Below are 13,651 nucleotides of genomic sequence, written 5' to 3' on the forward strand. Positions count from 1 at the left end.
TTTATATACGCATTTTGAGGCGTTAGAGAGGGGGTCATAAAACCCCTGCTGTCGGCCTGTATATATACGTAATATAATCAACAAATTAAGCATGGTTGACGTTATGTTGAATTAAACGTAGCTATATTAAAATTATTATATTTTAATCTGATCCAATAATAGGAGTTAAATTATTGAACACAAATTCATTATTTATACTGTGTATGAATAAAGGGAAATGTACACAGAGGAATAAAATCAAGGAGAGTTTAATATTGAAGGAATAAAAATAATTTGCGTTAAAGATGACCAAGATTGTATGAACTACATAAGATTCTGTTGTAGTTCCAATAATTCAATCTTTTTATCAATGTCTTCTGCGCTAACCACGTACTCGGGCATTTGTTCTTGCTTTATAGTTGACTTATTGTTTTTCTGAAAACATGATTAATAATAGAAATTAATATGTCTTATTGAACCCTTAAATTCTGGATATGTTGGGTTAGTTAATTTACGTCGATAAAACTGACAATAAAATAATTTAAAAATATCCTTTTAAAATAAGAATATCGAATATAATGGCTAACAATAGAGATAGAGAGCTTGTAGTAATAGCACTATTGGCCTCATGGCATCAGCGTGTCTCTCATCGCTGAGGTCATAGGTTCAAACCCCGGTTATGCACCAATGGACTTTTTATCTACCCGCAAATATCACTCGTACGGTAAAGGAAAACAGAGAGGAAACCCCAAGAAGTCGACAGGGTGTGTCAGGCACAGAAGGCCGATCGCCTACTTGCCTCTTAAAACAACAAATTATCATGAAACAGATATCTAAGACCAGAGAAACTGAATCTGAAACGTCAACAATCTAATGTCAAGTTATTTTTTTTATCTTACCCAAAACTGTGCGTATTCCGGTGAAATGGATTGAAGATATGCGATTTTATCTTCCATTTCCTTGAGTCGTTTATAAATATCAGGTGATACGGGTGTCGTGTTCAGATACGATTCGATAGCTGTGACCCGCTCAGCTATCGAATGGGGCAAAGTCGAGTCTACTTTTTGGACCGTTTGGGGCTCGGTCACCGTTTGTGGTCCCCATTCATTTTCGACACGACAAACTGAAATTTTATTTGCGAAAGCAAAATACATTTTTTGACCGCTTTAAAAATCAAACATTATAAGTCTTAAGTAATTAGCTCTTTCTTTAATGTTCCATAAAGACTACTTTAAATTGCTATATTTGCATTTTCGTGCTTCTAATGTTTTATTTTTAGTGGTGTTAGTCAAACTTTTATAAAAAAATCTTATCAGTGTAACAATTTCAGGACTTTTCTATAATTATTATAACTTGTATATATTATTTTACATATCTTTCCTTATTGATAGATAAATTATGCTAACTATTTCTCGCATAACTCGAAAATCCCTATATTCACCTGTTCCTAAACAAATCAGTCTATTTGCACTCTTTTAACACGTTCACTGCGTAACAGGCCGATATCAGCCTGCCGCGGTATTTCCGCTGGTGCGGACGAAGAAATCTATGTCCCTCTCGCTGGTGCGTAACGATTATCTCAGGTGTTTGTAAAAATTCGACAGGGACAAATATATATTTCATCTTGCGGTCAAAATTGTAGGTTTTCCCCATCAAAACATAACGGCAGGCTTTTATCGACCTACCACGCACTGACGCTTTGCATCCGCTGAGTGCGGCAGTGGGCCTATTTCAGCCCGCCCACCCAACAGGCAGCTGGCGACCCGATACCGCACAGAGCGCGCGCCCGACCTGTTAGTGTTGTGCTATCTAACTGATCTAACATAGCGTTCGATATTATCAACGATGGCAAGCAATACAAGAAAAATACAAATTTAGGAAAATAGAGTAATTCGCCTTGCAGTTATTGACAGTGATAGTGACAGCAGTGAAGAAATATTTTCCACTAAGAAAAATAAAAAGTATTTCTGTTTCCAAGACAGGCATACATAAGTAAATAAATAATTTTTTAAGTTCCTTTAGTAGTAAATGTAAATGTACGATTAATTTAACTTGACGATTCAAAAGTGTACTTGGTTACCCACTTGAATAAAGATATTTTGAGTTTGAGTTTGAGTTAAGTTTACGATAATTCTGTTTTATTTTCGATATTTCTCTGTCCCATCACTACTAAAAATATATTCTAGTGCGGTTCAGGTCGATATCGGCCTGTCGCTTTTCCTGCTTTATTTCTCATTTCCTGTTTGCCAGATCCCGGGGCGAATCAAACCTAAGGAAGTTGGGTTCAAGGTCATTCTAACAATATAAAAAAAAAATGTATACATTATGTTTCCACAAAGTTATAGCAATTTAATCTATCCTAGTGCTGTTGGGTCTAGAAAGACCTGCCACGCACCGGCGGAAATATCATTGGGGGCGCATTTTGGCCCGCCGCCGCACCTGATGAAACATTATTATTTTACTTGCCGCAGTGAACGTGTTAACAATATACCATGTCTTTCCTGTCAAATTTTGTACACGCTGTGATCGTGATGAAAAGAGACAGATGAGACCTTTAGTGAAATTTGACCAAGGTACAGTAACAGATACATATTTAGAACTCTTTTACGATTTGAATTAAATCAGTATTAATCCTTGATGTGACTTAGTTAATTTACCATACATTAATTTAGATAAATATATTTAATTTTGGACGTGCATTTGGCTTTAGGATACTCACCCTTCAAATGCCCTTTAGAATCGTTGCGTTTCACAAACTGCGTTCTCACTCTCGCACACGTCTCCATATCTTCCGTCTCATTCTCGCGTCGCGGAATAAAATCCTGGATATTACTCAAATTCACTTGCGCCCTCTTTCGTTCAATAAAATGGTGAATCCGCTTTTGAATCTCCTCGTTAGACACATTTATTTGAACTAAATTTTTATCAGCCATCCGTTTACCTGAAACGGAGATAAATAAAAAACCTTTTAAAACGTATATATTTATTGAAACTTAAAACAACCCATTACCAAAATAACAACATGTTATCAACAGTTATTGTGCTTTTAGATCTTATTATTGTAAGCTTTGCTCATCTATAGTTTGGATAAACATTGCCGCAAAATTAGTGCACAACATTTAATGAATGACGTGAGACATAATTATAAGTTTACGTCACAATAATCTATGCACATTTATTTCCAATGCTCATCCATCGTTTATTTTTTTTGTTTTCATAACTTTGACATTTTATTAAATATATATTCTCTATAAGTAATATATAAAAATAAACTTATAAAATAAATTAACATCTTACACATGTAATAAATTATTGTAAACAGTATAATTGATTGAGGTAAAAAATGGATAGCAAAACTATATTATATAACACCATTCATGCAACCAAGGATCATATTATAGAGGACACTTTGTGTCTGCATTTTTAATAGTAAAAAAGTACTTTTACAACAAGTTGTAAATTTTCTTATGGATTCAAAAAAAATAACTTTTAAGTATCAATAATTCATAAATTTATATCAAAAAAAAGTAATGCTTTAAAAACTTAACAAGCCAACCTCATAGTAAGCAATTTTGTATACTTAAATTGTAAAAAAAAAATGATATGCATATTGATTGAAAATACAAAAAATCATTCTACCATATTCCAAAATGATATCAAACTTCTTTAACAGTATTTCTGTTTTGTAATTATCAATCGGTAGTTATGCAGCCTGTAAGGCACCATAGTAATAGTAATAAAATTTTGATTAGCCACCAGTTTAAACGGGTAACAGTGTTATCTATTGATTTTAAGAAATTCTGGAATATGGGCCTTGTCAAACTACACTTTCTGAGCTTGTTTGGACCACGCACATTCAATGTTCTCTTTCCATACAGGCTCGCTGTCAGCATACACCTCTTTTTTCCAAATTGGGACGCTAGCTTTAAGTGTATCTATGCAATAGCTCACAGCCTCTAAGGAATCTCGCCTGTGTGGGCTGCTAACTGCTATCACCACAGAGGCTTCACAGCATGGTACAGCACCAAGCCTAAAATAGAATGTCTTGTAATACCTCTCTTAAAGATACCTATCTATACATATAAAGCATCTTTGTAGAATATATACCCTGTTACGTCTGAACCAATTACAAATATCCGTACATTTCAAGTCTTTCCTCATTAAAATAATCCTTGATAATGTTTTCTTGGTAATGCACAGCTGTGTAAATAGCAATTTGTGTGTTTCATCGTTTGTATCAAATTATTTAATTTGCATATATAACAAGTATACAGCAAGGTCACATAGATAAAGATAACACACATAAATAACTTTATTATTAAGCAATGATGATGTAATTTTCATCATAATTATTGATAATTACAATCACAATTATAAATCAGACATTTTTTTACTAAGTAGGTGGGGTCCCTAATTAATAAAGCTTTAATCTAATAATATTAAAGAAACAAACAATTTTAAATACCCTTATTAATTGAATTTATAAATTATGTATTTACCTGTGATAAATTGCTATCCCATGTACAGCTGGCCACTTGCTCCTAGCTTCATCACAGATACTTTTCATTGCCTTTAAGGCCATTGGTTCATAAGCTTCGTATTCAAGGCGTAGCACCTGGAAATTCATTTGAATTGAGGTCAAAATTTTAATAATGTTTCTAATAATATTGTACTATGTTATAGTTCCATAAATCATTACTACATTGCCTCAGTGTGGGGTTATCAAGGGCCAGTATTAAAACTTAGGAACATACTAACCTTTTTTCCTTCAAAGTTATCTCTGGTTGTTCCAACAAATAAAGAAACAGCGCCACAACTATCATTCACAACTAATTCACTAATATCATCTATACTCAATTTGTCAGCAGTTAGTTTTAAATGATCCATGTTTAGCCTCCACTTAATGGTGGTATTACAGCAATATTATCAAATTCTCGTATAACTAACTCTCGGTTATCAGAACAAACTTCCTCATTCTTTGCTAATAGTATATGATCCTTAATTGTTTCTAAATTATAATTCTTCGCAATAATATTAAGCAGTTGCTGGTATGTTATTTTTTCAGGTATTGTGATTCTTGCTTCTCGAGTACCAGCTAGTTCTTTAGACTTAGCAAAGAACAAAATTTTTACTGTCACTCCATGCTCAATTTCCATAGTTCATCCTATAAAATATGATAGACTTAATTTAAATGAACATTTATTAATATATGTATAAACTAATAAATAAATACTTCAACATACAATACATACAGCTTTCTGTCTCAATGTAAACTAGAAAAAAATTAAATACATCTAAGACAACTTTCATAAGTGTCCAATATTACTTATTAAAGCGATATTAAGTTATTATGATTGATGTATATTAATACAAAAATATCAGTCAACCGTAAAAATAGCTACTTATGCATAACTTTCTAATAGACCAATTAGTAGACCGTAATACATGGCACATAACTTGCATTAAGTAATTTATAACATGGTTTGAAAGGGCAATTAAGTAGTTGAGGAAAACTTATGATTAACTAAAGTTAGTATCAACAATTCGTATGGGACTACGTGGTTTCTTAATTTTTAAAAATTAAATATTACGTTACCTTAAGAAATACGAATATAATATAATTCAATAATTATGATGAACTCAATAGTAGCAACTAGCATTCAACTAAGGGTATGTTCCGATATACACTGCGACCACTGTACAGAGTACCGTCAATTTAGTATACTGTGAAACCGTTTCTCTATAGCCAGCTATACTGGTTACAATTTATAACGGAACGCAGTCCAGTATACTAGTCAGCTTCGTTTTTCGACACAGTTTTCAAATGAGTGCATCAAAGTTTTTCAATTCAACAAGAAAAACTATTATTGGAGTATTATCGCATTAAAAAAATCTATATTAATATTAACTCTCAATTGAATGAATACTACAAAGAAAGTAACTTAGAATTTTAAATGTTTGTTATTAAACTGTAAGTTATGTCAGCCGTTAGACATTCAAGTGGTTTTGATTGATCACGTGATCAAAGCACTGCGAGTACCTTACCTCGAAAACGCCAGTGCTCGCAGTAGAAGTATAGCGGGGATTTGTGACGTCATATATTTCCTAGGACGCTGCGGCTGTATACTGCAGTCCATAGCGGAACAAATTTTTGAACAGTGGGAGCACTATACAGTACTCGCAGTGTATATCGGAACATACCCTAAATGTGAATTGTGAAGGTCGAAGTATGAACTATGAAGTGAAGTTTATAAAAATACTAGAGATTTTTTTTTTTGGAGTTTATGGCCTGGTAAAAATACTAGAGATGTCAACCATATACATAGATATAATATGATTCTGTGATTACAATTTACTTACGTCTTACGGGCTGCAGTTGCACTTCTAACTTCACTACAGGGCTGCCACTTGCCAGATGAAAAAATCGCATGATTGTACACCAACTACAAAACATCGTATACCAAGGATATTTTGAAATGAAAAGGGTCATCATTTAAGTAAGAGATCTAGGCATACGTTGGTTGTTAATACCCCGAAAATAATTCTTGCCTGTGGAGTATATTCGTTTCATTACGAAATGTTGCGTACAGAAATATCGTACATTTTCTGTACGATCTTGGTCTAGCGATCGTAAATGACTAAAAATGACAAAAAATCTGGTACATCTGGCAGCCCTGCTTCACTACAAAATTGATTGTGCCTATGGACTTTGTATCCGGCTAATAAATAAATTTAAAAAAAAAACAAAATTGATTGAAAATTAACATTTTTCTCGAAAAGTCATTAAAAAGCACACTTCACATTTTTTTTTGTATTTACCACAGACTATCTTTATAATAATACTTTTTAGTTTTCTACTTATTTATATTTTGTTAACATTACTATGCTGACCATTTATTTAGAGCAGCAGCAGAGTCCAAGTAATTTTGGGGTCTAAAGATAATTAATGTTAAATAGTTAAAAATGTTAATAAATATTATTAAAAAATATATATTAACATCTTAGATTTACATAAGTTAATAATAAAATAGAAATAGATCCAGCCCTTAGCTTAATAATGTAATCTGTTATAAACATTCGTAATATCTGTGAGATCAGAGATAGGTATTGACATTGACAACGATTAATCACCGATTGCCCGTTGCTGTTTGAAAAATATAAAACGGCGTTTATAATTTGTTGTTATCCTCCTTTGAGTGAGATCGTAACGGCTACGCGTTTTGGCAAAATTCCCTCGAGCGCTTATGTTATATAAAATGATCATCGAGTGACTTCGTGTATAAAAGAGCTAAAAATAGATTATTCAGAGTGAATTGCGTGTTCGTGTATTTTTGTTTTCATTTTTGACAAACTTCGTACATGTCTTCGTTTTAACAAGATATAACTTAATGTGACTGTAAAAAGTGCATAGACTATTTAATTAAAAAAGATAAATTGAGTTAATGAACAATGGCTCACGTAGAGCCTATGGACTTGGACGGTATTGAAAGTGACTTTGATAACAAGGAGAATACATTCCATATTAATAATGCTTTGCCAAGGGCGCCGTGTTTTGAAAAGGTGCATGAGAGTTTGGACGTCTCAGAGGTGAAACATATATGCTCTATTACTCAAGGAACTTCATCAATGTCAAAAAGTTTTACTGCTAACATTGATGATAAGAATATTTCGGTTGTTGAAGACCATCACATTGTAAATAGTAACTCCAACCTTACACGATCATTGAATTCTACATTAGCCAATTGCAATGGTTTATTAAAATCACCAAAGTCTTTGCCATTACAATCAATAACAACAAGTCAGTGTATAGACTTAAATATAAACACCATTGACAAAGGGTCATTTGATGCTAAAAATAACATAAATCTGAATATTGATGGAGCCGATATGGAAAGCTTATCATTACCAAGTACATCTTCATCTTTGGGTCATACCCCAGAAGCCACAACTCCAACAAAAGAGATTCCAAAAGATGGCGGCTCACCTATCATGAGAGGGTTAAAGAGTGTCCTCAGCATGTTTAGATCATCACAAAGCCCAATTCCACCTGTACAAGATAGGGATGATGAAAAAAAAGACTCTCTGGAAGCTGTTTTGAATTTACAAACTGTTGATTCCAACCCTCAAACTGGAACTGTCTTAGCTTCAACACCTATGAAAAATTCAAAAAGAAATTCTACTTTGAAAGAAAGTGTTACATTTAATGATGATTTAGATAGAGAATTACAGTGGAAAGAAGATTCTGCTGTATTTTTCAAAGAAGAAAAAGTGCCTTTACATATTTTATTTCCTACTCATATAAGTTCTAATGTTAAGCCTGCTATTAGTAATATAGTTCAAGATGATAGGAATATTTCTCTTGAGTACATGGATATTTCTTTAAATGAGACTATAACAGCTAATAACATTGAAGAAATTGAAAAAAGGCGTGTCAGTACTGTTATAAATAATTATGAATCTGATTCAGAGTTTAAGGATTGTGAAACTACATTAAACAGTTCTGAAGGAGATCATAATAGTGGAAATGTACCACTTGCTGCTAAACTCTTAAATAAAGATCCTAACATTGATATGTCAGGTCTGGAATTTGAAAATATGGAGGTTGTCTCTAGCGTTACCAAATCAAAAGTACAGGAAGAATCTGATATTACACTTAACAGTGCAGTTGTTATCAAAATGGATATTAGTGAAGTTGCTGATTCAAATAAAGAAGACACCATTAGCCTTGACTCGAAACTCAATTCTTATGCCATTAAAGAAACTATTAACATGGATGACATAGTAGGAAAAAGGCTGCAAAGTACTGAATTGGAGAATATTGCCATAAAACTAAATGAATCTGTTGATAATAGTTTAGATACTGAAATGATAGAGAATGTAAATTATACAATAAATAATCAACCAATTGTAGAAAGTGTAGGTCTAAATATTGATTTTGATAATAAACCTCTGAAATTGAATAAAACTTTAGACCTTGGCTCTCCAGACACGAAGGATATATTAGAAAGTGAAACCTCACACAAATTTTGTACACAACCTCACAGTATTCAGGAAACTCTAGAACCAAAACAGCCACAAACAAGTATTGAAATGGAGGAAGAAATATCAAATAGAACAGTTGATATTGTAACTCACACACTCGCACACACTGAGGACCTTTTATCTTCTGAAACAATACAGATGGAAGAGGAAGTTGGTAAAATAGATAATAAAGATTTAAATGAAACCCTATCATATAATGATGATATTTTAGACAGAAATACTAAAATTAACATTGGCTCTGATGTTAGTAACAGTCATGCAATAACTACTGGAATAGAGGCAAATAATGATAATAATCAAGTATACATTACAGAGGCTTCTGTAGATAAAGAAACTTGTACTGAGTTTAAAAATGAATTTCCTAGCAATAGAAAAGATGAAACCAAATATTCCGAAAATTTTGATTTCAATACTGAAATTGATGATATCAGTAAAAAAATTATTAATAAATCTGACCTCCCAGATGTGGTACAATCAAATGAAAACCCCGAATTTTTGTTTAAGGGAGATGAAATTTATAAACATGATATTGAAATGGTTAACAAAAGTGATGTTGATTGTAGTGACCAAAGTGAATTGGAAGATAAAATTAGTATTCAGGTTAGCACAGCTGCTATTGAGTCAGGTATGTTGCATGATAATTGTACAATATTTCAAGAACAAATTATTGAAGATTTACATACTGATAGTGATGAAAAGGATAATATTATTAACAAAAATGACCTTAAAAACATAGACATTCTTCAGTTAATTCAGGCTACTGACAGCACTGAAATTTGTAATAATACGTATGACAGCCAAAATATAGAGAAAGATGTAAGCAAAGACAATATAATAGAACCTTTAATTGTATCTGTCGAAAATAATAAATCCCTGACCAATATTAAAAATAGTGATTTAAAATATCAAGCTCACAACTCTTTCCAAAAACATCCTGTTTCTATATCAGAGCCATTCTATGAGACTAAAAATATAATTTCTGAATATAATATTTTTAATGATGAAAGAGTTTGTCTGCAACCTGATATACTAAATGAAAACCAAATATTGGCTTTTGAAGGCTCTTCAAAGATAGTTAGTAGCACTCACATTATGAATGATGATACACCCCAAGAAGATTTTGTTGATAATTCTAGTCATACGCAAGTTGAACAGGCTGTTTTATCAAAAAAGGAATATGAATCTTCTGCACATATTGAAAAATGTGATACGCAAGTCGAAAATAAAACTTTTAACAGTACTGTAAATTTAGCTAACGATGAAAACACAATGCTCAATAAACTAAGCTTACTAAATTTAACAGTTACAGGAGATAATAACCTCACAGAAGAAAATTTGATAACGGATTTGAAAAATGACTTTAATGTAGAAATAAATGCTATGAAAGCTTTAGATTCCAATTCAACTATTACAAATGAATGTGAAATAATAAATAAAGAAGTCTTTGAAATAAATTGTATAGAAACACAAGAACCTCTTTTCAAAACTCAGAAATTAGATCAAGATGATTTAGAAGTAGAAAATATTAACAACAGCCAAAGTACATGTACTGTAGTTCTCGACAATCCTTTTGAAACAAAATCTAAACTACTCACCGAATCACCACCTACAACTCCTAAAATGGAATCAAAGGGGTACAATTTCAATTTTGACGAAATTAATGACCCGTTCGCCACCAAAACTAAGATGAGATCTTCACCTCCACAAACGAATTCAGCTACCGATACTTTTACGCCAATTGAAACCATGAATAAACCAAATAGTAGACAAAAGTTATTGCAGAACAAGAGAAAATCGCAACCCTTACCAAAAAAGCTAAATGTAGTCTGTGAAAAGATAACGAACTCCACTTTAAATGAAGCAGTCTCATGTGTAAAAGAAAATAATAACATGAAATTAAATGAAACCAAACCAATTGAAACTCTTCAAAGTAGAGACAAAATTGAAATTCAAAATGATGCAAACGGAAACAATATTGACGGTGTAATTGCACAAGATTCAGAAACAGATAATATTGTTATTAATGATCATAAAAGGCGTGATTTGAACGTTTCTTACGATGTTAGTGAAAGAAACGTATTTAATTTACCTGAAATCGACGATAGAAATTTTAACCCGTTCACTACTAGAACTAAAGTATGTTTAACACCACCATTAGTCAATGATACCTTTAACGCAGATAACATCGAGCTCTTAGAGTCAAATAAAAATAATGCTACGGTGATTGTTAATAACGATGATACTAAAGAAACTCTGGAAGATAGAAATTATATTGAACAATCTAGTCATGAAGACGAGACCTTAAAAGAAGCAAACACGGAAGATGAAGATACTATTGAAGGACCATTCTTAGAAGAAGACAATTTAAGCGAGATCGAAAAAGGTGACAATCTTCTTAGTGACGAAAAGCATGATTATAATATGGCATTTGATGACCTTCCTAAACAACAAACTGATGATGCTGAAAATGAAATGTTTATTGATGCTGAAGCGTTTGAATTTTTATTAAATCAAAATCAGGACAATATAGTAGCTGACAGTGGTAAAGAGAGTTTATTCCTCAAGTTTGATCCTTTATTTGCAAAAAGAGTATCAAGTGATGGAATATTAGCAGCTTTAAGCAATTTTCAAAAGAAACAAAGCACGCCTAAAAAGGAAAAACAACCGGAAGAAAGTTATTTATACGCCGAAACCACTAATGCATTTCCATCATGTAGTAAAAATGTTCCCACTTTTGATCATATTGATGAATCAATTGTTAATAATATATGTAAACCTACTATGGTAGTGAATCCAGCTGTTGCATCCCCTAGAAAAAATGCAACTCCCCCTAAAAGAAATAGGCAATCTTTAACATTCACGTCTCCTGCTATGGCAGTTATAGATAAGCTTCTTTCCCTTAGTGGAAATACTAGTACATCATTATGCCACGATACGAGTATACCTCAAGATGCAGAACAGCAGCACACCGATGTAGCCCTCACGCAGTTAAGAGAGATGTTAGCTGAGAAAGAAATGCACGTACAGGTGTTAAGAAATGATCGTAAAGAACTAACTAACAGGCTCGGCGCGTTGGAATCTCAAGTGAAAACTTTAGAATACGAAAGTGAAGACAGGCTAAGAAAAATAAAAGATTTAAGCAATGAACTGTCAGAAAAAAATAAACAAAACAAAAATATGGCGACTGTTGTTGAAAAATATGAAAGGACAATTGCAACTTTAGTTGCTGAACTCGAACAGTCTAAGAAGCAGCATGCTGAAGAACGAATGCAACTTATTAAAGACCGTAACGAACAAACTGCACATTTGTCAACTTTGGAAGTATCATTTAACGACTTGCACAGCAAATATGAAAAGAGTAAACAAATTATCTTTAGTTTAAAAGCGAATGAAGACTGTTTGAAAAAATCACTTCAAGAGTTTGAAGATAATCAAGTGAAGATTCAGAACAACTATGAGCTGTTGAAACAACACGCAACCGGAAAGCTAAACCATGCAAATCAAGAACTTGAAAAGTTGAAAAAAGGTCACGAAGCCGAGGTTTTGAAGCTACAGGCAATGATGAAAAGGAAGGAATTACACATATCATCCCTCGAGGAAACGCTTGCGCAGAAAACTAAAGCGAACAAAGAGTTGACCGCTATTTGCGACGAGCTAATAAATAAAGTCGGTTGAACTATAATTAGACACAGTCTAAACAGCTATAACTCTTTGTGATCTAGAATTCATGGCTTGTGTACTTATCATATGATAAGTTGCATTAAGAATGATGTCGCGTAATTGATGAACTGGCTCATGAGACAAACTATGCGCGAACTTTTGTAGTGTTTTATGAAATATGACGATCTAAAATTAGGACTATTATATACGGCGACTAACTGATTTGATCCGAATCTGAATGCCACACAAAACAAGTGTCGCCGAAGTTCATAAGATTATGGTAATGTGTTTTATTTCAAATCTTGTTTTTAAACGACAAGTAGTTATGCTGGCCATAATTAAGTGTGTCTAATTTTTATTTACTTTATTTAACGTTAAAAAAATAATAATTTTTGTTTGTTAAATTAAAATTAGTATATTTGACCTCTGTAGATTAATTTTTGTAAAAGTATTGTTCTATAAATTCCTATTTTTCCGTGAATGTTATGCTATAATTGAAATTTCTCAGGTAGAAGTATTTAAGATTTTTTTTAATGTGCGATTATGGACTGTAGTTACTTTATTATAGAGAAATTCTATTAACTACTTCCCTATTTCTTATGTTAAATTCTAAGCGTTATATAAATTAACATTAATTGGATAATAAATATAACTCGATGCCAAGTCGGTATGTAAAGGCTGATAAATATTTTTTTGGTCTTTTAAAAATAAATATTTTTGTACGTTTTTAAAATACTAATAATTTTGTATGTGCTAATAATGTAAAGTTCCAAAATTAATTCGCCTATACTAAAATATTGTACACGGGTTGTTAGAAGCGAACTATTTTTGTAAAATATTTTGGTTTAATTAGATATTTTAGATATTAAAGTCATTGACCTCGGTAACGGTTCGTTTTATTTTTACCCATCTCGTAAAAGTAGGAAACGCTCGTTTGTTTATGACTAACAATTTTGAAATGCTATCGAAC

The 13,651-nt window shown here is 32.3% G+C and overlaps 3 protein-coding genes across 6 annotated transcripts; 1 reads left to right on the forward strand and 2 right to left on the reverse strand.

Annotated features, from left to right (window-relative positions):
- Positions 1–233: 233 nt before the first annotated feature.
- On the reverse strand, positions 234–4,873 carry LOC125054486 (molybdopterin synthase catalytic subunit). Its single transcript, XM_047656411.1, has 6 exons — positions 4,738–4,873; positions 4,479–4,594; positions 3,834–4,009; positions 2,699–2,920; positions 879–1,102; positions 234–414 (listed from the first exon to the last, which is right to left on the reverse strand). The coding sequence occupies exons 1-6, from the start codon at positions 4,864–4,866 to the stop codon at positions 304–306; spliced, it is 978 nt and encodes a 325-aa protein (XP_047512367.1). The 5' UTR covers positions 4,867–4,873; the 3' UTR covers positions 234–303.
- On the reverse strand, positions 4,869–6,377 carry LOC125054487 (molybdopterin synthase sulfur carrier subunit). 4 transcript variants are annotated; one of them, XM_047656412.1, is made up of 3 exons: positions 6,182–6,246; positions 5,576–5,643; positions 4,869–5,143 (listed from the first exon to the last, which is right to left on the reverse strand). In XM_047656412.1, exon 3 carries the CDS (start codon positions 5,133–5,135, stop codon positions 4,869–4,871), a length of 267 nt encoding a protein of 88 aa, XP_047512368.1. In that variant the 5' UTR covers positions 5,136–5,143; positions 5,576–5,643; positions 6,182–6,246. The 4 variants fall into 4 exon arrangements, with proteins under 4 accessions (XP_047512368.1, XP_047512369.1, XP_047512371.1 ...); XM_047656413.1 differs by having other exon boundaries at positions 5,576–5,632; positions 6,182–6,219; XM_047656415.1 differs by lacking the exons at positions 5,576–5,643; positions 6,182–6,246 and adding an exon at positions 6,340–6,377.
- A 729-nt stretch (positions 6,378–7,106) lies between these two features.
- On the forward strand, positions 7,107–13,568 carry LOC125054378. The gene has a single exon (XM_047656233.1). The coding sequence runs from the start codon at positions 7,429–7,431 to the stop codon at positions 12,694–12,696; it is 5,268 nt and encodes a 1,755-aa protein (XP_047512189.1). The 5' UTR covers positions 7,107–7,428; the 3' UTR covers positions 12,697–13,568.
- The last annotated feature ends 83 nt before the right edge of the window (positions 13,569–13,651 follow it).

This window comes from Pieris napi, chromosome 12, assembly GCF_905475465.1.
Source record: "Pieris napi chromosome 12, ilPieNapi1.2, whole genome shotgun sequence".
In the NCBI taxonomy this organism is placed as follows: Eukaryota; Metazoa; Arthropoda; class Insecta; order Lepidoptera; family Pieridae; genus Pieris; species Pieris napi.